The sequence below is a fragment of the Lepidochelys kempii genome, chromosome 23 (genome assembly GCF_965140265.1).
Source record: "Lepidochelys kempii isolate rLepKem1 chromosome 23, rLepKem1.hap2, whole genome shotgun sequence".
NCBI classification, from domain to species: domain Eukaryota; kingdom Metazoa; phylum Chordata; order Testudines; family Cheloniidae; genus Lepidochelys; species Lepidochelys kempii.
The window spans coordinates 6,587,033-6,613,660 of NC_133278.1; the positions used below are offsets into that span (position 1 = coordinate 6,587,033).

Genomic DNA, 26,628 nt, shown 5'->3' on the forward strand with positions numbered 1-26,628 from the left:
AAGTGATTTTTGTAAAAAAGCTGCTTTTATGGGGGCTGTATCTCAGGTACTGCTTGATCAAATAACCCCATCTTTGGACCACTCGCCCTGCCCTGCCCCCCAATGATGAGCAGTGTGTTTCAAGACAATATGAGTAAGAATGTAAATTTCAGAAAGATTAGAATAGCTGACCTTTAACCAGAAAGTAATGCTGAGCCTTAACCGTAACTCTGCTGGGAACACTTGCACATTCGTGGCAGGTGTTACACAGGCCCGGCTCTCGGCACCAGCAAAGCAAGCCAGGGCCCAGCCGCTCCCTGGGGAGGAGAGGGCGAGTCCTGCCGGGAAGCCGGGGCTGCACCCCCCTCATCTGCGCACTGGTTGCTGCTGCGCTGCCTTGGGCCACCCCTTATCTCTGGGCTTCTCTGCGCGGCCGGGCGGGGGGGGGGGGACAGCCCCTGCAGGCACTGGGAGAAGGTAACATCACTCCCTCCGCTTCCAGCACTGCCTGCGAGCCTCCGCCCCACCTGAGCTTGGGGCGGCAAAAACCCTAGAGCCGGCCCTGGTGTTACAGGCAGGTGCTTCCCTCTGTAGACAGGAGACTGTGTGAGGTTCTTTCAGAGGAGTCCTTGAGTCAAGTGAAAGCAGAGAACAGTGGGAGAAGAGAAGATGATGGGGGGGGAGGATGGTGCTGAGGTGCCACAAGGCAGGGAGGGCTGAGAGCCGCACATTGTAACGAGAGGGAATCAGGGATGGTCGGGTACAGTGGAAGGAGGCGGATGGAGGGAGTCAGGGGGAGGCACTTCTGGGAACGGTGCGAGTGGGAGAGTGGAGAGTGGGAACGGGGCAAAGGGGGTGGAGGGCCCAGCAGTGGTGCTGTTCTAGAGGAAGGTTGGGTAGAAGATCCATTGGACATGGGAGTGGGAAACGCTGGGGATCGAAGCATGGGAGGGGGAAGGGATTGGGGGGTGGCTGCTCTAGGGAGCAGGGAGGGTCCTGTGGGGCTGGGGAGGGAAGGTTTCAGGGAGAGAGAGAGAGATTTGGGGCACTTCCACTGAGACTGCTTTTGCCAAGGTCTCTAATAAATGTTAGCTAGGCAAATCTCAGAGCCAGTACTCCATCCTCATCCTCCTCTACCTGTCAACCACTGACCATGGTCCTGTTCTTGAAAGCTGATCTTCAGTTAGCCTCTCCTGACTCTCCTCCTACCTCTCTAATCTCTCCTCCGGTGGAGCCTTAGGAGAACTCTCCTCATTCCCTTCCCAACGTCTGAGGGGGATTCACAGGGTTACCAAGCGAGGTAGTCCCTGTAATTTGTAATTAGTTCTTTTTGAGAATAGGTAAAATAAACATCTCTCAGGGATGGTCTAGGTATACTTGTTCCTGCTTTAGGGCTGAAGGGTGGACTAAATGACTGCTTGAGATGCTTTCTACCCCTACAAGACCAAGATTTTATGATTCTTTATCCTATCCCTTTGCTACATCCTTGTCTCCCTCTGGAGAATGTGAGGATTCAATTAGTATTTTTTTTAATGAAAAATATGCCAGCTTCTCCTCCCACTTCGCCTTTTTACCCACTGGGTGTGAATGAGTTTATTCCTCTCATGGGACAGGGAAACAGTGGCTGTTGAAGTAACATGGGCTTTTTTATATTGGCATGGATACACTATCAATAATTGTCCACATATGAATGGAGCACCTTGGAGAGAGAGTGGAAGACCCAAGACTAGATATTAACTTGTAATGACTGTGACCCAAGGGAAGCAGAACATGGAAACACAATGGAATTGCAATTTAGGACTAGGTTACAAACAGACAAAAAGCTTGCTGCTGGCCAGGGCAAAAAGACCAAGAGAGGGAGACAGAGAGAAAGATGAAATAGAGGAGGCTTTGGGAAAGCCGGGCAGGTGACTCTTGCAAATGAACTTCGAGTTCAGTTTTGTTTTACCAGACTAACCTATGGATCTTCAAATGCTGTATTCAAGTTGCCTAATCAGTGTCTAATCTTGTTCTGAAAAGCCTGTATTGCACTGCTGCAAATACTTAGTGGTTGCAGCACCCAACAGGGACAGTGTTTAGCAGGAGTCTGAAATCATTTGCACTTCCTGGAGAAGAGTCTGTCTCAGAGTTGTGGAGCTGTGGTGATCACCCTTGTGCAAAGCTATGCTTAAGGTGTAGCACACTATAGGTATGTCTACACTGCCTCCCAGCCTGGGTCCATAGACTTGCAGCAGTGGGCTAAACGTAACTGTGTAGATGTTGTCGATTGGGCTGGAGCTCAGTCACTCAAGCCAAGGGGGGGCTTGAGAGCCTGAGCTTCAGCCTGAGTCACTGTGTCAAAGAAATGTCTACACAGATTTTTTTAACGTGCTAAGATTAGCATCACGAACAAACATCTGTGAAGCCAGGCTGATTGGCTTGCTCCCTGAAGCAGTGTAGATATAATGGGGGCAGAGACTGTATAAAGACTGTATATAAGACCTTGTAAAACCATAACTTTTTATCTTCCCTGTCAAAGCCCTTCATGGCCTATCCCTTCCTTGCAAATCATCTCCCATTTGGTACTGAGGTGTCAATTCCCTCCTCCGATTAGCCTGTGGTGCCAGCCTTCATCACCCACTTGTGAAATCTTAAAACATGCTCCTTTGTGGACATGGAAAATTATAATAGGGTGATAGGTTTCAGAGTTACAGCCGTGTTAGTCTGTATTCACAAAAAGAAAAGGAGTACTCTTGGCACCTTAGAGACTAACCAATTTATTTGAGCATAAGCTTTTGTGAGCTACAGCTCGCTTCATCAGATGCATACTGTGGAAAGTACAGAAGATCTTTTTATACACACAAACCATGAAAAAATGGGTGTTTACCACTACAAAAGGTTTTCTCTCCCCCCACCCCACTTTCCTGCTGGTAATAGCTTATCTAAAGTGATCACTCTCCTTACAATGTGTATGATAATCAAGTTGGGCCATTTCCAGCACAAATCCAGGTTTTCTCCCCACCCCCACCCCACAAACCCACTCTTCCGTTGGTAATAGCTGATCTAAAGTGATCACTCTCCTTACAATGTGTATGATAATCAAGGTGGGCCATTTCCAGCACAAATCCAGGGTTTAACAAGAACGTCTGAGGAGAGTGGATTTGTGGGGGGACCCTAGCAAGGGACATAAAAGGCAATAAGAAGATATTTGTTCAAAACTTTGGGAGCAAGAGAGAGATGAAGGAAAGTGTAGGTCCTCTACTTTGCAGGGAAGAAGGGCTAATAACTGATGACATCAAGAAAGCTGAGGTGTTTAATGCTTATTTTACTTCAGTCTTTATTAGAAAGGTTAACGGTGACCAAATACTCAACACAATTAATACTAACAACAAGGGGGAAGGAATGAAAACCAAAATAGGGAACAAACAGGTTAAAGAATTCTTAAAGCTATGTCTACACTACGCAGCTTTTAGCGACACGGTGGTGTTGCTACAGCCATACTGCTAAAAGTCACACAGTGTAGCTGTGTTTGTCAGCTCCCCTGCCGACAAAAAACTTCAACCCCCGACAAAGCATTGTTCTCACTGTGCTTGTCATCGGCAAAACTTTTGTCTTTCGGAGCGTGTGGGTATGTGTGTTTAACACCTCTGAAAGACAAAAGTTTTGTCGTTCAGTTGCCAGTGTAGAGATAGCCTTAGATAAGTTTGATGGGTTCAAGTCGGCAGGGCCTGAAGAAATTCACACTAGGGTACTTAAGCTGAATCAATTATGGAACCCTTAGCAGTTACCACTGGGAACTTCTGGAGGATGGGTGAGGGCAAACATAACACTTGTCTTCTTTAAAAAGGGAAACAAAAAGGTCTCAGAGAATTATAAACTATTAGGCAGCCTAACTTTGGTACCTGGAAAGATACTGGAACAAATTATTAAACAATCAACTTGTAAATACCTAGAGGATAGTAATGTGGTAAGTTATAGCCAGCATAGATTTGTCAAGAACAAATTGTAGCAAACCAACCTAATTTCCTTCTTTGACAAGGTTACTGGCCTAGTGGATGAAGGGAAGCAGTAGATCTCGATAAATGTTACCCAGAAAGACCACAGACTTGGTTCGGTGGTGAAGGCGATCCACCAGTTCTACTGCCCTCAAGACACAATATTAGCTTCTCGGATCAACGTCTATGGGTACAGTAACACATGAGTGTCCAGTGGCAAGGACTCAGCTCTCAAGGCTGGACAAAGGGTTAAGTCAAGGTACCCCTACATTTATAGACTGAGAATAAACAACTTACATACCATCTTACATGTTCCATGACATCTGCTTTGTTACCTCCCTTTGTTCCTAGTATCTTGGACAAAACATCCCTATTCATTATTCTGTCAAACCACCTCCTCTTTTACTAGATTGGGATGTAGCTGTACTAGCTGGAATATATTTACGTAAATATCTAGTGCCTAGTGCACTAGCAACAATGTCGCCCAGTGCATGTATCGGACAGTGAACTTGGAAGCATCTGCTTTACTACGTGGCCTGACTTTGGTTCACAGCCTCTGGTTCAGGTCTCAGATCTTGCGCCAAGCCCAGTGATCCAGGCTCTCTCTCTCTGACACAAGGGAGGTTGCAGGTTGCCCATCGCTGAAGATTTCTAAAAACAGGTTGGACAAATACCGGTGCCAAATGGTGTAGGTTGAATTGGTCCTGTCACATCTCAGAGGGCTGGACTTGATGATTTCTTGGGGTTCCTTCCATCCCTACATTTCTATGATTCTGTGCTTTCTCCCAGGTTGCCCCTTCCTCCTTGGAGGAACTCCATAAACATCCATAGTTACCTCATTATCCTCTTTCCTATCCCTCTGTACAACTCCTCTTTTCCATGAAGCCTTCAAACACGTGAGAACTGTTGGGGTGCTGGGGTGCTGCCTCTCATGATGACCAATGTTGTCTCATTGGTTCCTTGTGCTTCCCCATCTCTATTCAGGATAACTGCACCTGTATTCCCCCTTTATGGTCCAGCAAGGACACCCAATCTCAGGCTCCCCTGCCATCACCTTTCTTGGGCAGAGACCCACATCTCTCTCCCTCCAGACTGGGGTACTTCCAGGCTGCTTAACTCCCTGCCTACAATGTAAATTCCCCAGCAAAGTAGACTTCTTCAGCAGGCCTTCTTTGCCTTCCTTTCGCAGAGGCTATGAACAGCGTAACTGCCCCCGGTTAAGGTACCACACAGCCCTTTCCAAGCCAGCATTTATTCTTAAGGTAAAGCATTACAGAGAAAACATACTAAAAACAAGAAAAGAACTAGCACACAGGCCAATAAGCTTACCAGAGTTCACCCAACTCCATCAAAGGTTCTGGCATTTGAACAGACCTTCAAATGCCTCAAAGGTTTTTTTTCTGTGGTCACATAAGAGTTCTTAGCTCAGAACAAGCACCACCAGGCCTCTGAGAGCCACCTTTTGTCCAGTTTGGGCCTCTGAACTTGGCTTCATGTACCAGGTGCTCAGCCGGCAATGGGTTTCTCCTCAGGGTACAGCTTGAAAAGGTTTAGTCTGAAGGTGAGAAGTTGCTTTCCCCACCCCGCAAGTATTTCCTAGGAATCCCACTTAACTTTGCTTGCCTAGCACAGTGGTTCTCAACCAGGCATACACAGATCCCTGGGAGTACACAGAGGTTTTCCAGGGGGTACATCAACTCGTCTAGACATTTGCCTAGTTTTACAACAGACTACAGAAAAAGCACTAGCGAAGTCAGTACAGACTAAAATTTCATACAGACAAAGACTTGTTTATACTGCTCTATATACTATACACTGAAATGTGAGTACAATATTTATATTCCAGTTGATGTATTTTAGAATTATATGGTAAAAATGAGAAGTAAGCCATTTTTCAGAAATAGTGTGCTGTGACCCTTTGCATTTTTATGCCTGATTTTGTAAGCAAGTAGTTTTTAAGTGAGGTGAAACCTGGGCTACACAAGACAAATCAGGCTCCTGAAAGGGGTACAGTAGTCTGGAAAGGTTGGGAGCCAGGGGCCTAGCACATAAATTCAAAAAGTCCCCAAAGATGTTACAGCCAATCCCACAGTAATACATACCCACTCATATTTCTAAGATACTCCTTAGAAACTTAGCATAATAGAAGAACCAGGGAGGGGAAGGTTTGGGGCAAAGAGCTCCTGTGAGTCGGGAGGGCTGGGGGCAGCGGGATGGGGTGGGGATGCGATGGAGCAGCTGCTGTAGGGAGTTGGGATGTGGGGAGGGCTGGACGAAATGGAGCTCAAGGAGCTGGAAGGGTTGGTGCTAGATGGAGTACGGGGAGAGTAGGTGCCAAGGAGTGGATGCACCAGCAACAGGAGGGAGGGAAGGGAAGGGACGCTTGTTTGGCAGGAGCCCTGGGGAGTCAGGAGCAAGGAACATTTGGGACAGTGCGGGGGAATGGGGGTTGTGGAACATGGTTGGGGGCAGAACATTTGGGAGACCTGGGAGTGAGGAGGGCTCTGCTCAATGGGAGGGGAGAAGAGAAAAAGAGTGGGTGCTGCTTGGGTGCAAGGCAGTGGGGAGGACTGGAGAATGGGTGTCGTAGCAAGTGAGAGTGCTAACTGCACCTCTGTCCCCTACCTGATGTCTCTGACTGCCCCTGCTCAAGTGTCAGGCCTCATGTCTTTCCCGCTCCTGCAGTGCATCTGGGCCTCTCTGTGTCAGTGAGAAGTAGGTCCAGGGGGACTTCTCCTCTGGCTGGAGTCTTCCCTTCCTGGGAAACGGAGTCACCTTCTCTGGGTTTCAGGAGCCCCTTTGATGCTGAATATCTGGCTGTGTGTCGTGTCGTCCCATCCCCTGTCCCCCCCCTCCAGTGAGTGGAGGTGGGGTTAGTTAAATCCCTCATAAGTAGGGTGTCCTGGGATTTTACTCCGTTAAAATGGGCTGGGGTTAAAATAATGGAACTTTTTTTGGTGACAAATGTCCCATGAATTCACATGAATTCATTTCTCTTTCCATTGAGCAGGGTTTGCAGCTTCCAAACCTGATATGATCACCCATCTGGAACGAGGGGAAGAGCCGTGGGTTCTAGATCTCCAGGGCTCTGAGGAAAGAGAGATCCTGGGAGCCACTTGCCAAAGTGAGGAGAACCAGCTGAACACCTGCCAGGGCCAGCAGGGAACAGCTGGGCTTTCCTGCAAAGCCCTTGTGAACCCTCTAAGTTCAGGATTGTTCCTAGCAGGCATCATATCATCTCACTACATATTGCTCATGACTCTCTACCCTTCCTGACTGACCCCTGGCAATAGCTCCCTCCATTCCCCCTCTTCCCTGGAATGTGTGGGTGGGATATGGAGACAGAATTGATCCCCTCCTCGCTACCCTGTGGGGAAGAGTTTGTGGGAATGCAGTCCCTAATATGTTCCACCATCTCTCTGGCTGTTATTTTTGTTCTCCATGTTTCCTTCCCTTTTTCAGAGGTGTCTCTTTTCTTCTGTCCCAGCAGGTGGCAAGATGGTGAGTGAGAAGAAGGAGCAGAATCCTCAGCAGGAAGAGGCTGAGCAAATGCAACCACATGCGGTCAGATCCAAAGGGAATGTGTCCCAGAATCATGAGCAGGGAAAAGCCTGTGAGTGTCAGCACAAGTCAGAGAAGTGGCAGGAAAACCAGTCAAGGGAGAAAGTTGGTAAATCTATTAATTATGAGGGAACTCAGAAGGGGCTCAAGGAAACCAAAGCCCAGCAGAGCATCCCTGTGGGAGAGAGAAATAACACATGCTCCGAGTGTGGGAAAAACTTCCACAGCCACTCACACCTTATTAGGCATAAGAGAATCCATACTGGAGAGAGACCCTATGCATGCTGTCAGTGTCGGAAAAGCTTCACTCAGCGCTCACACCTTCTTACACATCAGAGAATCCACACAGAAGAGTGCCCCTATGAATGCCATCAGTGCGGAAAAAGCTTCAAGGAGAGATCAAACCTTATTACACATCAAAGAATCCATACAGGGGAGAGACCCTATGAATGCTGTGAGTGTGGGAAAACCTTCAATCATAGCTCAGCCCTCGTTGTACATCAGAGGATCCATACAGGAGAGAGACCCTACAGATGCTGTGACTGTGGGAAAAACTTCAGTTCCCAGTCAGACCTTATTAAACATCACAGAATCCACACAGGGGAGAAACCCTATGAGTGCTGCAAGTGTGGGGAAAACTTCACCCAGAGTTCTGCCCTTATTACACATCAGAGGATCCACACAGGAGAAAGGCCCTATGAATGCTCTGACTGCGGGACAAACTTCAGTCAGAGCTCAGCCCTTGTTACACATCAAAGGATCCATACAGGAGAAAGACCTTACAGATGCTGTGACTGTGGGAAAAACTTCATTTACTGCTCAGACCTTATTAAACATCAGAGGATCCACACAGGGGAGAGACCCTATGAGTGCTGCGAGTGTGGGAAAACCTTCATTCTGAGTTCACACCTTATTGCACATCAGAGGATCCACACAGGAGAGAGACCCTATGTATGCTGTGACTGTGGAAAAACCTTCAGTCAGAGCTCACACCTTATTAAACATCAAAGGATCCACACAAGAGAGAGGCCCTAGGAATGCTCTGAGTGTGGGAAATGCGTCCATCAGAGCTCAGCCCTTATTTACCAGCAGAGAAGCTGCAATGGAGAGAAACACCATAACAAAATTGTCTAATTTCAGAAAAAAGAAAAGGAGTACTTGTGGCACCTTAGAGACTAACAAATTTATTTGAGCATAAGCTTCCGTGAGCTACAGCTCACTTCATCAGATGCATCCACTGAATGCATCCAATGAAGTGAGCTGTAGCTCACGAAAGCTTATGCTCAAATAAATTTGTTAGTCTCTAAGGTGCCACAAGTCCTCCTTTTCTTTTTGCGGATACAGACTAACACGGCTGCTACTCTGAAACCTCTAATTTCAGAGTAGCAGCCTTGTTAGTCTGTATCCATAAAAAGAAAAGGAGGACTTGTGGCACCTTAGAGACCAACAAATTTTTTAGAGCATAAGCTTTCGTGAGCTACATCTGATGAAGTGAGCTGTAGCTCACGAAAGCTTATGCTCTAATAAATTTGTTAGTCTCTAAGGTGCCACAAGTACTGTTCTTTTTAAAATTGTCTAAGACAGAGAAAAGGGTTTTTTTCACCTTTTTGTACTTTTGCTGATTCCCACATTGTTAACGTGAAGGCTGTTTGCAGCATTTGTATCACCGTGGTCTCTCAGCTTCCTCCATTGAATTGCCCTCTTTTCCCTTTGGCAGCTCACCCTTCGTTAAGGTGAATCCCATGGTCCTTTTTATCAACTCCTAGGTCATGGCAATGTGTCCCCCTCCAACAGGAATATCCATCAGCTCCAGGTGGGGAAAACAGGGGTGACCTCAACTAGCTACACTGAGGTTAAATCTACCTGGGCTTTGTCCCCATTACGATTTTCCATGGAGTGAGCTAGCTAGCGTTAGCTATTCTGATGTAAAACACAACTATTGCAATAAAAAAATAGTCCACATACAGTCACTGGGCTAATCCACTATGTTTCTTGGTGACTTGACATAACCTCCATCACTTTTCCTAGTCTAAACAAACTTGCAGCATCACATTTATACTCTTCTTTCTAGGGAAAAGTGATTGTTAGTTACCCAGTTCCCTGACTGCGGACAGATTGTCTCATTCTCAGGTCTTCTCACATTGCACTGGGTTCTGCTGAGGAGCAGTTATTCGTGTACCATTTTTTTTCATGTAAATATATTTAAATGTAATAAAGAGCAGAAGGAGGGGGAAAAGTGTTTTTTCAGCCGCTGGGACACCTGAAGATGATGGGGATTCCCACCTTCCTCGTCACCCCAGCAGTGTTGCCTTCTTGCTGAGCTACTTGGGGTTTATCTTCTCCACGTTCTACACCTCCCCAAGTGTCATGTGATGCAGCGTTCTCAGCTCTCTGTGCTTGGGAAGCACACTTTGATTTCTTTGGTCTTAAAATATACTAATTTAGGGCTGGAGATGAAAGTGTCACAGATCTGGGAGGGGAATTTGAATGGATCCCAAATGCAATGTGAGCGTTTGGAGTATAAATCCATTTCTGTCTATTGGCAAAGCCTCGGCTAGGTTTTCTTCCTACTGATCTGGGATTGTTTGCAGATGGGAAGCCGGCTCAATAGCAGCTGCTGAAGCCACTGGCCTCCCTCAGCCCTTGCTGCCAGCAGAATCTGCTCCTTGCTGAAAATGGGGCTGTGAAAAGGGGCAAATCAGAAGGGAGGGTTGGGCAGAATTTGTGTAGGGGAGGCAAGCTTACTATGCAGGTGTGTCAAACAGGTGGAGGCCTGGGAGACGGGGGGCAAAGTCAGGGCCAGGGAGTAGGAGCTGGTGTTAAGAAAAGGGAAGACGCATGGCCAGATCATGGCAAAAGGGATACCCAAGATAGGGAGGGGTACAGGGAACAACAGTTACCTCATAATTGGGGGAGCCTTCCAAAGTGTTTTCAAATCTAGACTGTAGAGGCTGAGGGGCTTTACTGAGCCACACAGGATGGTCCATCTCCACACCCCCACTCCAGGGCTGTGTTCTCAAGCCACAGTGCATCCCTAGGCCCGGACAAGGCAGCTGATCCCCATCTGAAGTGACGTACGGAGCTGCAGAAGGAGACTGGAAGCAGTGACATTTTTTTTTTACATTCGCTCTTTAAAAATTGATAATTTTCATACATGTTTTTGGAGTTTAAACTTGGGAGTGCTCGTAACGGCAAAGTAGCAAACCGTGCAGGGGAGCAATTCATTAATTGCTACAATGTCTATATAACCGTAGCCCTCGCAGCCCCAGTCACAGACTGTGTCCCTGTTGTTCTAAGTGCAGTACAAACGCCGAACAGCCCTAGGCTTGAAGAGCTGACAAGCCAGCCAGGCCGGGCAGAGGAAGGGTAGACCGTACCAGCAGAGCAAACAACGTGAGGGCAGCAACTGGCATGTTAATGTCCCTGTTTTTTCTTTTTGCTGGGTTGAATTACAATGTGACCAGCTAAAGGCGAGGGACAGGGACATTGAACGGATGGGATGAGGGGGGAAGGGGTGTGGAGAACAGGGTAAGACACGTGACGGGGAGGTGAAGAGATTGGGAGGGAGTTGAAAGAGGTAGAAGGACTGAGGGCTCAAACAAGCCCTCAGCACAGGGCAGAGGAAGCCCAGTCAAAAAAGGGTCTGAATCACCAGAAATCTCTTATTTTGCTGCTTCTGCTCTGACTGGCTGGTTCCTCTCTTCAGAGTGTCCCCTATGAGCCCTCCCAGGAGAGAACAAGGGGACTTCAGAGAGCTGGAGTGTTATCCTGGAATTTGATATTCCTGTGTGTTACCCCAGAATTTGACCAAACTGCAGTCAGCAATTTTGTATGATTAGCCACTCCCAGCTCAAAAAAAACATGACATAGCTAGGAAAATCTTAGGCCCTGAGAGGCAAGGCCAAGTAACTGCATGTTTTCTGTTTTGCTATCAGAATGAGAGGACAGGATAAGAAGTGACTATTGTAAGAATAGCAGGAATGTTTGGACGACCGAACTTGGTCTTGAGCACCTCTGACACCATCAAGATGTAAGTTTAGTTATGAATAAAAATGTTTTGATGATAAGAGATAATGAGTAGTTTTGCTGAAAGTAGGAGAATTGGTGACCCATTAGGGGTCACTAGAGGTTATGTGCATTGTTTGAAGTTAGCTAATAAAGATTAGGTGAAAGAACAGTCCGAGGAAGCTTTCTTTGGGCAAGGATCTGACAGCTAAGTTCCGCGGCAGCTATATTGAAGGTGGGCCCCCCCAGAAACCTGGATGCTGATCCCGCAAAACCATTTCTTAACTTTAGATAAATATAAATGTTTTGAGATAATTGAATCATAGAAGATTAGGGTTGGAAGAGACCACAGGAGGTCATCTAGTCCAACCCTCTGCTCAAAGCAGGACCGACCCCACCTAAATCATCCCAGCCAGGGCTTTGTCAAGCTGCGCCTTAAAATCCTCTAAGGATAGAGATTCCACCACCTCTCTAGGTAACCCATTCCAGTGCTTCACCACCCTCCTTGTGAAATAGTTTTTCCTAATGTCCAACCTAGACCTCCCCCACTGCAACTTTAGACCATTGCTCCTTGTTCTGTCATCTGCCACCACTGAGAACAGCCGAGCTCCAGCCTCTTTGGAACCCACCTTCAGGTAGCTGAAGGCTGCTATCAAATCCCCCCTCACTCTTCTCTTCTGCAGGTTAAATAACCCCAGTTCCCTCAGCTTCTCCTTGTAAGTCATGTGCCCCAGCCCCCTAATAATTTTTGTTGCCCTCCACTGGACTTTCTCCAATTTGTCCACATCCCTTCTGTAGTGGAGGGCCCAAAACTGGACACAATACTCCATGTGTGGCCTCACCAGTGCTGAATAGAGGGGAATAATCATTTTCCTTGGTCTGCTGGCAATGCTCCTACTAATGCAGCCCAATGTGCCATTAGTCTTTTTGGCAACAAAGGCACACTGCTGACTCATATCCAGCTACTTGTCCACTGTAATCCCAAGGTCCTTTTCTGCAGAACTGCCGCTTAGCCAGTCGGTCCCCAGCCTGTAGCAGTGCCTGGGATTCTTCCTTCCTAAGTGCAGGACTCTGCACTTGTCCTTGTTGAACCTCATCAGATTTTTTTCTGGCCCAGTCCTCCGATTTGCCTAGGTCACTCTGGACCCTATCCCTACCCTCCAGTATATCTACCTCTCCCCACATCTTAGAGTCCTCTGCAAACTTGCTGAGGGTGCAATTCATCCCATCATCCAGATCATTAATAAAGATGGTGAACAAAACTGGCCCCAGGTCAGACTCCGCTTGATACCAGTTGCCAACTAGACATGGAGCCGTTGATCACTACCCGTTGAGCCTGACGATTTAGCCAGCTTTCTATCCACCTTATAGTCCATTCATCCAATCCATACTTCTTTAACTTCCTGGCAAGAATACTGTGGGAGACTGTATCAAAAGGAAAAGGAGGACTTATGGCACCTTAGAGACTAACCAATTTATTTGAGCATAAGCTTTCGTGAGCTACAGCTTACTTCATCGCATGCAATCAGTGGAAAATACAGTGAGGAGATTTATATACAAGCAGAACATGAAAAAAATGGGTGTTATCATACACACTGTAAGGAGAGTGATCACTTAAGATGAGCTATTACCAGCAGGAGAGCGGGGGGGGGGGGGGGAGAAAACCTTTCATACTGATAATCGATGCTGCTGGAGATGGGGGGGAAGCTGCAGAGGCGCATGTGGATCGGACAGAGACTTCTCTCAGAGGAGAGTCAATTGATAGAGATTCTCTAGGTTTTAGTCAGGAGGAGAGGATGAAAGAGGACAAAGTATGGGCCAGATCAGATGAGAAACATTCACATAAAGAATCTGACACATCAGAAAAGGGCAGACAGATAAACCATGACAAGTTTTTAAAGTGCTTGTACACAAATGCTAGAAGTCTAAATAATAAGATGGGTGAACTAGAGTGCCTCGTGTTAAAGGAGGATATTGATACAATAGGCATCGCAGAAACCTGGTGGAGTGAGGACAATCAATGGGACACAATCATTCCGGAGTACAAAATCTATCGGAAGGACAGAACAGGTCATGCGGGGAGGGGGAGGAGGGGAGTGGCATTATATGTGAAAGAAAATATAGAATCAAATGAAATAAAAATCTTAAATGAATCCACATGTTCCATAGAATCTCTATGGATAGTAATTCCATGCTCTAATAAGAATATAACAGTAGGGATATATTACTGACCACCTGACCAGGACAGTGATAGTGATGATGAAATGCTAAGGGAGATTAGAGAGGCTATCAACATAAAAGACTCAATAATAGTGGGGGATTTCAATTATCTCCATATTGACTGGGTACATGTCACCTCAGGACGAAATGCAGAGACAAAATTTCTCCATACTTTAAATGACTGCTTCTTGGAGCAGCTGGTACAGAAACCCACAAGGGGAGAGGCAACTCTCGATCTAGTCCTGAGTGGAGCGCAGGATCTGGTCCAAGAAGTAACTATAACAGGACCACTTGGAAATAGTGACCATAATATAATAACATTTAATATTCCTGCGGTGGGAAGGACACCTCAACAGCCCAACACTGTGGCATTTAATTTCAGAAAGGGGAACTATGCAGAAATGAGGAGGTTAGTTAAACAGAAATTAAAAGGTACAGTGACTAGAGTGAAATCCCTGCAAGCTGCATGGACACTTTTCAAAGACACCCTTATAGAGGCTCAACTTAAATGTATACCCCAAATTAAAAAACACAGTAAAAGAACTAAAAATGTAACAGCCACGTAAAAGAAGCAGTGAGAGATAAAAAGGCATCTTTTAAGAAGTGGAAGTCAAATCCTAGTGAGGTAAATAGAAAGGAGCATAAACACTGCCAAATTAAATGTAAAAATATAATAAGAAAAGCCAAAAAGGAGTTTGAAGAACAGCTAGCCAAAAACTCAAAAAGTAATAACAAAATGTTTTTTAAGTACATCAGTAGCAGGAAGCCTGCTAAACAACCAGTGGGGCCCCTGGACGATGGAGATACAAAAGGAGCACTTAAAGACGATAAAGTCATCGCAGAGAAACTAAATTAATTCTTTCCTTCAGTCTTCATGACTGAGGATGTTAGGGAGATTCCCAAACCTAAGCTGTATTTTGTAGGTGACAAATCTGAGGAATTGTCACAGATTGACGTGTCAGTAGAGGAGGTTTTGGAATTAATTGAGAAACTTAACAGTAACCAGTCACTGGGACCAGATGGCATTCACCCAAGAGTCCTGAAAGAACTCAAATGTGAAATTGCAGAACTGTGAACTATGGTTTGTAACCTGTCCTTTAAATCAGCTACTGTACCCAGTGACTGGAAGATAGCTAATGTAATGCCAATATTTAAGAAGGGCTAGAGAGGTGATCCCGGCAATTACAGACCGGTCAGTCTAACGTCAGTACCGGGCAAATTAGTTGAAACAATAGTAAAGAATAAAATTGTCAGACACATAGAAGAACATAAATTGTTGCGCAAAAGTCAACATGGCTTCTGTAAAGGGAGATCATGTCTTACTAATTTATTAAAGTTCTTTGAGGGGGTCAACAAACATGTGGACAAGGGGGATCCAGTGGACATAGTGTACTTAGATTTCCCGAAAGCCTTTGACAAGGCTCTTAGGTAACCAAAGGCTCTTACGTAAATTAAGTTGTCATGGGATAAGAGGGAAGATCCTTTCATGGATTGAGAATTGATTAAAAGACAGGGAACAAAGGGTAAGAATAAATGGTAAATTTTCAGAATGGAGAGGGGTACTTAGTGGTGTTCCCCAAGGCTCAGTCCTAGGAGCAATCCTATTCAACTTATGCATAAATGATCTGGAGAAAGGGGTAAACAGGGAGGTGGCAAAGTTTGCAGATGATACTAAACTGCTCAAGATAGTTCAGACCAAAGCAGACTGTGAAGAACTTCAAAAAGATCTCACAAAACTCAGTGATTGGGCAACAAAATGGCAAATGAAATTTAATGTGGATAAATGTAAAGTAATGCACATTGGAAAAAATAACCCCAACTGTACATACAATATGATGGGGGCTAATTTAGCTACAACTAATCAGGAGAAAGATCTTGGAGTCATGGTGGATAGTCAAAAAAGCAAAGGGGATGTTAGGAATCATTAAAAAAGGGATAGAGAATAAGATGGAGAATATCTTATGGCCCTTATAAAAATCTATGGTGCTCCCACATCTTGAATACTGCATACAGATATGGTCCCCTCATCTCAAAAAAGATATATTGGCATTAGAAAAGGTTCAGAAAAGGGCAACTAAAATGATTAGGGGTTTGGAACGGGTCCCATATGAGAAGAGATTAAAGAGTCTAGGACTTGTCAGCTTGGAAAAGAGGAAACTAAGGGGGGATATGATAGAGGTATATAAAATCATGAGTGGTGGGAAGAAAGTGAATAAAAAAAAGTTATTTACTTGTTCCCATAATATAAGAACTAGGGGCCACCAAATGAAATTAATGGGAGCTGGTTTAAAACAAATAAAAGGAAGTTCTTCTTCACTCAATGCACAGTCAACCTGTGGAACTCCTTGCCTGAGGAGGTTATGAAGGCTAGGACTATAACAGGGTTTAAAAGAGAACTGGATAAATTCATGGAGGCTAAGTCCATTAATGGCTATTAGCCAGGATGGGTAAGGAATGGTGCCCCTAGCCTCTGTTTGTCAGAGGGTGGAGATGGATGGCAGGAGAGAGATCACTAGATCATTACCTGTTAGGTTCACTCCCTCTGGGACACCTGGCATTGGCCACTGTCAGTAGACAGGATATTGGGCTGGATGGACCTTTGATCTGACCCAGTTTGGCCTTTCTTATGTTCTTACTGTGCTGCCCAGTGCAGCAGTTTGGGGGCTGACTTTGTCTGTGAAGACTGAGGCAAAAAAAGCATTTGAGTACTTCAACTTTTTCCACAGCTTTTTGGCCCTATAACAACTATGTGGGTGAACCCAGACAATCACTACACCCTTGAATGAACTCATGCAAAAAAGTGATAAAAGACAAAAAACCCCTATCACCTGTGGGTGAACAACGCACATCAGAGAGCGCTCACTCTCCTTCAGTCTGCATAGCAAAGGAAAACCCACAGGTGACCCATGCCAGCTGACTTGGGCTCAGGGGGTTCATGCTGCAGGCATAGGTGCAGAAAAGAAATTAGTGGGTGCTTATCACTCACTGGCAGCCAGCTCCCCCCACCCCACCCCCCCACCCCACCAGTGGCTCTGCCGATCAACTCCTCCAGCTCCCTTCCAGCGCCTCCCACCTGCCACAATCAGCTGTTCCCCAGCTGAGAGCAGGGGAAAAGCTGCTCCATCTTGCTCCATCCTGCAAGCCGAAACGTGCCAGGGAGGATGTGGGGGGTGCAGTATGGGAATGACAAAGCCTCCTTCTCCTCCCCCTCAGGACGAGCAGAGAAAGCCTTGCAGGACAGCTCATGCTCACAGAAATGGCAGGGGGGATTGGCATGCGACCCTCCTCCCCCATGCCTTGCCTCTGTTTGGGGGGGCTATGCCCCTCCCTGCACCCCAAACTACATCTATACTAAGAGTACTGTGGTTTCTGACAGCAACAACCTTGCTAAATCTCCTGTTTTGGACCTTGGTACAACTGCAATAGGGCCATCAGAACCTCTACCTGAGTATCCAAAAACTGGTTTTGGTCAGCACAGTCATTCATTTACATCAGAGTATTGCAAGACATTTTCATTTTTAGAATACAGTAAGCAGGCAGATGCAGTTTTCTACTTTCCTTGCAGACAGTTTTCCAGTGGTTTGAAAGACCCTGCATACACTGGAGTAAGGGATGGGAAAATATAAGAAAAAAGCTTCAGAAAAGTACGATCTGCCATACACAAGCTGTGTTCTGAACGGTGGCATTTTTTTCAAAGAGTCAGAAGAAGCGGTCTCTCAAGTTACACAATTGTCAAATTTTCAAAAGATGGTGTTACATGAAAACAGAGAGTAGGCTGCAAAAATCACTGACATACTGCTTTACCTGGCTAAACAAGAAATTGCATTGTGATGAGAGAGAATCAGCAAACCATGAAAACTTTCTGGAATTATGCAATTTGTTTTCAAAGTCTGATGAAACATTTGCCAAAAAAAATAAAGAGGGGTTCTTTCAGTCTCATCAGCCATGGGACTCACAACGAGCTTTTACAAATTGCTACTGAGATTGTGAAAAGCACAATCGTTCCAAAAACACAGGAGAATGGGTTAGTTACTGTTCTTGTTGCCAAAAGCATGTAGTTTTAAACAGGGAGAAATGACAGGCTGTGTGAGATACACAGAAAAACTGGAAATAAAGGAACAATTTCTAGGATCTGTTGATTGCTCTAAGCAAGAGGATGCTAATGCCATCTATTGCAACGTTAAGCAGTTCTTACAAGATTCGGGGATTGCAGACTTGCCAGTCGTAGCACAGTGTTACGATGGTCCTGCTGTTATGGCAGGTCATGTAAGTGGTGTACGACAAAAAATCCTGCAAGATCAACCCACTGCTATATATACACACCACATGGCTCATAAATCAACTGTGGCTTTAGTTGAGGCTTGCAAAGTAAACAGCAGCAGGATATTCTTACACTCTAGCGGGCTTGTTTACCTTCTTTTCACAGCGTGGCACGCACCATGCTTACTTGGAGGCCCAGAAGACCCTTGGAGTGAAACTGGGATTGTGTACTTTAAGTAACACAAGATGGGCATGCAGATGGAAAAATGTATCTGCTGTAAAAAACTACATGAGAGCACTGCTTAGCCGTTTGTTGGGACTGTCAGCGCCTCCCTGCCGAAGATTTATTGAAGCATCAGGTTTGTAGAAGAATGCGCAGAAAATAGATTTTTGTGAGCTTAGTCCTTTTTTAGCACGCTCTTAGTATGAGTCACGCAGTACACAAAGCCCTGCAACCACAAGACATGACACTTTCCCAGGCCTGCAGTGTACGTCAGAGAACTGTCAACGCATTAGTATGCGAACCAGCACTAAGTGGGATGATGTTTGGGAGGAAGCCCAGAAGTTCTGTGAGCTGCATGGTGTCCCTGTCACCCCGATGTAGATGAAAAGTATGGTTATAAACGACCCATGAAAAAAACAGCCTTCCTTGACTGTTCAGTTGTTACAAGCACACTCAGACAATGAGACTACCAGCCAAACGAAAAGGAGAGCTGTCAAGGTTCCTTCCCCACTCTGAACTCTAGGGTACAGATGTGGGGACGTGCATGAAAACCTCCTAAGCTTACTTTTACCAGCTTAGGTTAAAACTTCCCCAAGGTACAAACTATTTTACCCTTTGCCACTGGACTTCCACTGCCACCACCAAACTTTATCTGGGTTCCTGAGAAAACGTCGTTTGGAAACATCTTTCCCCCCAAAATCATCCCAACCCTTGCACCACACTTCCTGCGGAAGTTTGGTAAAAATCCTCACCAATTTGCATAGGTGACCACAGACCCAAGCCCTTGGATCTTAGAACAATGAAAAAGCATTCAGTTTCCTTACAAGAAGACTTTTAATAGAAGTAAAAAAGAAGCACCTCTGTAAAATCAGGATGGTAAATACCTTACAGGGTAATTAGAGTCAAAACATAGAGAATCCCTCTAGGCAAAACCTTAAGTTACAAAAAAGACATACAGACAGGAATATTTATTCTATTCAGCACAGCTATTTTCTCAGCCATTTAAAGAAATCATAATCTAACACATACCTAGCTAGATTACTTACTAAGTTCTAAGACTCCATTCCTGTTCTGTCCCCGGCAAAAGCAGCATACAGACAGGCACAGACCCTTTGTTTTTCTCCCTCCTCCCAGCTTTTGAATCTTGTCTCCTCATTGGTCATTTTGGTCAGGTGCCAGCGAGGTTACCTTTAGCTTCTTAACCCTTTACAGGTGAAAGGATTTTTCCTCTGGTCAGGATGGATTTTAAAGGTAATTACCCTTCCCTTTATATTTATGACAAGAGCGCTAAAGAAAAATGGGGCCGACAGCTGTATTTTCCTGTGTTGGACACACTGTTAGGTGAACGTAATCGCAGGTTTTTGTCCCAATCCATGGAAATAGCTGAAAGCACAGATGCAGGGCTAACATGTGATCCAGATGTGGCATTGCTGGGCTGCTCTGTCAATATGCAAGGGCCCTTTCAATCCACACTCCACACTCGCTCGCGCAGAACTGCAGTTGGTTCAGGATGGGTTTGCCAGAGATCACGCTGGAGAGCCTGCAGGCAACTGCTTCAACAACATTTTATCCACATTTTACAAAACGGTTGAAATTGGCCCTGACCTGCTGGCACAGCTGGATGTGAGATGTTGTTTCCTGCCATGCGCTGGGGATGATCCACAATGGGTCAAGAGAGACTGTCAGCTTTGTGTTTACTGCATACAGAGAGTGACCTTACCAGCGACGTTAACCCTGAGCAGATCATTGACGCTTATGGTGCCAAGTCCAGGTGCCGGAGTTTACTTCGCTGATGTTTAAGGTAAGATGGTAGCTGGTTTTATTTTTATTATTGTGAGTAGCAATACGTTATTTGCACTGGGCTGCTTTATAAAATACAATGGATGCTGCTGATTGGACAAATATAATGTCACCGTGTATCTGCGTCTGAATGTTTCCATATGAAGCAATACAGGCAATGACTGTAAACTGGTTGGTGTAAGCTTGTGGAGAAATGTGCTGTACTGTAGGAAAGTTAACAGATATTTTAACCCTACCGGGGTGTTTAAAAGTAGACTTACATGTTAATAGTGCTGCTAAACCATGTTGCCTGACAGAGGTTAACGTAGTATAGTTGAGTGATTTGGGGACCTTTTGTACTGTACATTATTATACAATTCTTAAAACGACACAGGCTCTCAGCATTTATTTTGCCCATAATTCTGATTTATAGCCTCACAAGAAACAGTAGTAGCGAGTGTGTGGTTGTGTGTATCTTCCTCCCGTCCTTGCTACACGCCACAGTGCTTCTGCCGTTGTTCTCCCTGACCTATGATCTGGTGATTTCCTCCTCTCTCATGCCACCACCACCTTCTCACTCTTCACTGATCAGTTATTGCTAAGCAAATTGTTGTTCTTCCTCTTATTTTAGAGCCAGTGTGTGATGGCATTTTGTGGAATCCTGTTGGTCAAACAACACGTTTTGCTTACATTCACACCTTTTCTATTGGCTGGTGCTTCTGTGCGACAGAGGATGATCAGAGCTGCAGTGACTGTAGCAGGATAAAACTCCAGGGAGGAGAGGGGGGTGGGGGTGGGGGCTGCATTAGATATCTCAGGTTTTTGCTTGTCTGTTCTCCAGTGCTGGGGGATTTGTCTTTTCCACTGCTTTCAATTATTTGAAGGCACATTTTCAATGGCATCTGGGAAAATGGAGCCTCAGAGAAAGGGAGAATGTGTGTGGAAGGGCTAGGAGAATAAACACATAGAAGAAGAAGTAAGAGATTTATTTCCAAATAGGGACTTGTCACTTGCTGTTGCAGTGATTGCTAGAATGTAGCATCACATACCTGGCTGTCAGTAGGAAATCAATTTTAATGAGTTTTAATGAGAAACTTTGCTTATTCTAGCGTCCCTGAGTTCATTTTCTCCTTCTTTGGACTTTGTGCCACTTCATTGTCTACGGCATTTGTCTGCCTCTGCACTTTTGCTTGATGTCTGGGTCCTAGACCTGCCCCAGCTGTGGGATGGCTCCTGCTGCTGTGCTGATGTTGGAGCAACTCAGCGAAGGGCTGCCAGAACAGGGGGGGCTGGGGGCCAGGGTCCCATCATTTTTAAAAGAGGGAGGGCTTATGGAAAGCTTGTCTTGCTCACCAACAGTTGTCCAATGCAAGACATTAGCTCATCCACCTTAGAGTCACATAGAACTCACCCATTCCTGCTCTGTGCAGTGGGTGCGATGTTCCCTCCCTTCCAAGCTGCTGCACTCAGTGTGTGGCAGGCACTCAAGACAAGCAGTGCACGTTTATTACTTGGTTCCCCACTTCATCAGTGGAAAGTGGATCTACCCCAGCCTTTGTGAACCTGAGCAGGTTTACCACACACGTCAGGCAACCTCACTGGTAAAGTTAAACAGTAAAATAAGTGTATTGACTACAAAAGAGAGATTTTAAGTGATTATAAATAACAGGCAAAAAGTCAGAGTTAGTTACCAAAATAAAATAAAATATAAGCACGCAGTCTAAACTCTCAGCCCTACTAGACTGGACAACATCTACATTAAGCAGTTTTTCTCACCCCACTGCATATTGCAGTTCATAGTCCACAGGTTTCACCCTTGAAGCCTGGGCCTGTCTCCTCTGTTGGAGTCTTCAGTCTTCTGAGCATCCTTGTTGCTTGCAGCATAGGTGGGGGCAGGAGAAAGGCCAGGCATGGGGCCCTTGTGTTCTCTTTTATACCCTTAGTCCCATGTGCTTGAACAACATGAGTCCAGGCATGTCTGGTGGGCATTGCTGAGTCACCAGGCAAGGTTGAGCAATTCCCTTGGTGTGGCCTTGTGTAAGTGAGTCATTGCATTGTAGCTCCCTTGCTGGATGATGGTTTGTTTGACACCCGCCCAGGCGTTGGTTAGCTCCCTGGTTACTGTCTTTTGGGGAGCTAGTATGTAGGCGCTTCCCAAACACACAGTTTATTTTAGTGACTCATACAACACAATTCTCATAACTTCATGCGCATTAATAATATATTTAAATGGAACAGTGGGTTTCAGCAGATCATAACTTTCCCCACGATACCTCACATGGCCTGCTTTATACGCATGAATATGGAGCTACAGGGCACTCCCCTGGGATGTGGAGTGTCCCATTGACAAAGGGTGAAAGTGTGGTTACCATCATTTACATGTTATACCAATAAAATACAAACCAGCAGGATCTTATTAAATGGGATATGGCAAAATGGCACATTTATTGTGAATACAGAAAGACTCATAGTAAGCAGTTAGTTATAGCTATAACATTCCATTCAATCGCATATTTATTCATTCATACACACACAGGTTCTGCAAGGTTGTTATTATAGTTACCAGCCTTAGAGTTGCTCGTGCCAAGGCACTGGCCAGGTGGCCTGGACATGAGGAGGGAGCAGGGGCTTGTCAGATGCTCATCCGATGCTGCTGGAAGTTGGTTTGCAGAATCAGACCCCGAAGTTCTCACTTTCTAGAGTCCATTTTTATAGGAATTTATTCCTATGCCAGGCTATGGGAATTGCTTCATCATGCTGTTGCTGAATCAATCAGCAGATAGCACATTCCTGACGGCTCTGTGCTGCCAGATGTTATCTAGTTCTTCGGTTCTCCCATCCTTGAGGCTGTTGGGTGGATTCCAGTCTGCCCTCCGGGGGTCCACTGGTTGTTTCCACTTGACACCTTCTTAGGCCGATCGACACTGGATTCTTAGGCTGGCACCTCCCTGATCATTCATTTATTATCCACACCAAGCATCCATCACATACATCCTCTATCTCTATTTTAATCACAATTGTTAACAAAGCAAGATAAATATAACAAAAGGGCGGGGAGTCTCTGGGTGCTGTTTCTGTTGTTACAAAGTATCGCTTTGAGTCTCTCTCTGTGTGAGTAGTTGTTGTTACAAAGAATTGCTTTGAGAACAGACTCTGTCTTAGGATGTACTAACACAATTAGCAGCTTGCAAGTTTCACACAGAGGGGGAGAGAAACAGTAAAAACAAGAGACCAAAAACCAAAAGACCTCTTAATTAGTAATACCCTGGAATTTAAACTATGGGGAATCAAACTCATTTGTGATTTTAATACAGAACTTCTTTAATATGATCCAACATAACACACACACCACAAATGTCCTTTTTGTCCAGCCAGGCAGCCAGACTGGCATCCATAGGCAAGGAATGTCCTGTGAAGGCACTGTTAGGGGGCTTATTCCTTCACCCACTTACTTCCCTGGTCCTTCTCGCATGAACAGAGAGCAACAATACCCGAAGTCCAAAGGTGCAAACAATTCGATGTTTATCGGGGTGAACTTCCAGCAAGCATGATTCCAGTTTCCTTCCTTAGTGTCCCCCTTCCCAGCTCTGACACCACAGAGCCTTACACCTGTGTCCGTTCCCATTCCCCCCCCTTAGTAAAACATGATTCCAATTTCCCCACCCCCATTCCCTGTTCCCATTCCCCCACCCACCCACTCACTTCCTGGTTGACTGCAGACTATATAGTAAAACTCGACTTCTGCTTAGCTATACCTTAACCAATCATTTTACTGAAATTTAACTAACCAATTCTAACATATTGTAACATGATTATTTAACCAATTATATCCCACCACCTTAATTAGTTTACACCCAGTAAAATTAATTATACAGCAGACAGAAACAATCACAGAACCAGACAGAGATTATACAGACAAACAATAGGGAAATGGGGACTACAGTGATAGAACAAACACAGAAGTGAGGATTTCACATCCCAGCTATTGATAAGTGAGTTCTTGCCAGACAGGATGCTATCAAACGAAGTTTCCTTTTTCATCTTCTAGGCACTTCCCTTTCTCTGGCGGCAATAGGCATTATCAGGACAGGAGTGTATTCCTAACAGCCCAATAGCACCTTATTTCAATGTGACTAGTTTGGAATGTGAGGAGGTGACCGGTCGCTTCCCAGCTTATGGCTGCCTCTGCTGTGTAGCCAAAGGCCTTAGCCTAAGAACAGGGCCTCAGACTGTCACAGTAAGAAAAGGCCCTTACACCAGCAGACAGTGATTTTGATTCTTTCTTTTATACCTCTATCACTAGCTAAGTGATAAGAATACACCTAAATTCTTAGAGTATAGGCCTTTACAGACAGGCCTGAATATCTATATCCTAACAGGCACCAGCTGTTTCTCTCTTTTCCTCATGACACTTTGGTGCCAAATGGTAAAGAACAATTGTTTCCCATCTAACCCTGGTATCCTTTGGGGCTGTAATCAATGCCACTGAAGCAGGGAGTGGTATTCTAAAACCCGTTTTAAAACACTGTAAAAACAGGGGGAAACAGTGGACGTGTTTTATCTGGACTTTAGCAAAGCTTTTAATACAGTCTCCCACAGTATTCTTGCCAGCAAGTTAAAGAAGTATGGGCTGGATGAACAGACTATAAGGTGGGTAGAAAGCTGGCTAGATCGTCGGGCTCAATGGGTAGTGATCAATGGCTCCATTTCTAGTTGGCAGCCGGATCAAGCAGAGTGCCCCAAGGGTCGATCCTGGGGCCGATTTTCTTCAATATCTTCATAAACGATCTGGAGGTTGGCGTGGATTGCACCCTCAGCAAGTTAGCAGATGACACTAAACTGATAGGAGTGGTAGATATGGTGGAAGGTAGGGATAGGATACAGAGGGACCTAGACAAATTGGAGGATTGGGCCAACAGAAATCTGATGAGGTTCAACAAGGACAAGGGCAGAGTCCTGCACTTAGGACGGAAGAATCCTTACAGACTAGAGACTGAATGGCTCGGCAGCAGTTCTGCAGAAAAGGACCTGGGGTTACAGCGAACGAGAAGCTGGATATGAGTCAACAGCGTGCCCTTGTTGCCAAGAAGGCCAATGGCATTTTGGGATGTATAAGTAGGGGCATTGCCAGCAGATGGAGGGACGTGATCGTTCCCCTCTATTCGACACTGGTGAGGCCTCATCTGGAGTACTGTGTCCAGTTTTGGGCCCCACACTACAAGAAGGATGTGAAAAAATTGGAAAGAGTCCAGCGAAGGGCAACAAAAATGATTACGGGACTGCAACACATGACTTACGAGGAGAGGTTGAGGGAACTGGGATTGTTTAGTCTGCAGAAGAGAAGAATGAGGGGGGGATTTGATAGCTGCTTTCAACTTCCTGAAAGGGGGTTCCAAAGAGGATGGATCTAGACTATTCTCAGTGATACCAGATGACAGAACAAGAATCTATGGTCTCAAGTTGCAGTGGGGAAGGTTTAGGTTGAATATTAGGAAAAACTTTTTCACTAGGAGGGTGGTGAAGCACTGGAATGGGTTACCTAGGGAGTTGGGGGAATCTCCTTCCTTAGAGGTTTTTAAGGTCAGGCTTGACAAAGCCCTGGCTGGGATGATTTAGTTGGGGATTGGTCCTGCTTTGAGCAGGGGGTTGGACTAGATGACCTCCTGAGGTCCCTTCCAAACCTGATATTCTATGATTCTATGGACCATAGCTCTCCATAGCTTCCTTCTCTGAGGTGAAAACCAACAGGTGAGTGCCTGCTATTTCTATCTGAGTTCTTGCCAAACCCTTCACCGTGCTAAATGTACACTTCCCTGGAGTATATTCTTTTAACAAACCACCCAAAATCTCAGCAGTGCTAGTCAGCAATAGCTTCTGCAAACATGGCCAGTTTATTTCTTTAAACTGGTAACACAGGTGTCAGTTAAGAACTAGACATAAGCCTATGTCACAATCTCTGTTGGCTACCTCAGATGGGGTTTCTAAACAAAAATAAAAGGAGTACTTGTGGCACCTTAGAGACTAACCAATTTATTTGAGCATGAGCTTTTGTGAGCTACAGCTCACTTCATCGGATGCATGCCGTGGAAACTGCAGCAGACTTTATATAAACACAGAGAATATGAAACAATACCACCTCCCACCCCACTGTCCTGCTGGTAATAGCTTATCTAAAGTGATCATCAGGTGGGCCATTTCCAGCACAAATCCAGGTTTTCTCACCCTCCACCCCCCCACACAAATTCACTCTCCTGCTGGTGATAGCCCATCCAAAGTGACAACTCTTTACATAATGTGCATGATAATAAAGTTGGGCCATTTCCTGCACAAATCCAGGTTCTCTCACCCCCTCACCCCCCTCCCAAAAACCACACACACAAACTCACTATCCTGCTGGTAATAGCTCATCCAAAGTGACCATTCTCCCTACAATGTGCATAATTAAGGTGGGCCATTCCCAGCACAAATCCAGGTTTTCTCACATCCCCCCCACCCCCATACACACACAAACTCACTCTCCTGCTGGTAATAGCTCATCCAAACTGACCACTCTCCAAGTTTAAATCCAAGTTAAACCAGAACATCTGGGGGGTGGGTAGGAAAAAACAAGAGGAAATAGGCTACCTT

At 45.4% G+C, this 26,628-nt stretch overlaps 1 protein-coding gene and 1 long non-coding RNA gene across 2 annotated transcripts in view; both read left to right on the forward strand.

Moving 5' to 3' along the window:
- The first annotated feature begins 6,998 nt into the window (after positions 1 to 6,998).
- Positions 6,999 to 8,632, forward strand: LOC140902306 (uncharacterized). Its single transcript, XM_073322258.1, has 2 exons — positions 6,999 to 7,077; positions 7,441 to 8,632. The coding sequence occupies exon 2, from the start codon at positions 7,452 to 7,454 to the stop codon at positions 8,547 to 8,549; it is 1,098 nt and encodes a 365-aa protein (XP_073178359.1). The 5' UTR covers positions 6,999 to 7,077; positions 7,441 to 7,451; the 3' UTR covers positions 8,550 to 8,632.
- An 11,303-nt stretch (positions 8,633 to 19,935) lies between these two features.
- LOC140902316 (uncharacterized) overlaps positions 19,936 to 26,628 on the forward strand; it is a 64,203-nt gene continuing 57,510 nt past the window's right edge. The window contains exon 1 of the long non-coding RNA XR_012156052.1: positions 19,936 to 20,023. This is a non-coding gene — a long non-coding RNA (uncharacterized lncRNA). The remainder of the gene's footprint in view (positions 20,024 to 26,628) is intronic.

Bases quoted from the DNA above. Each gene is read 5' to 3' on its own strand.
- LOC140902306 (XM_073322258.1), top strand. From the start codon at position 7,452: ATGGTGAGTGAGAAGAAGGAGCAGAATCCTCAGCAGGAAGAGGCTGAG.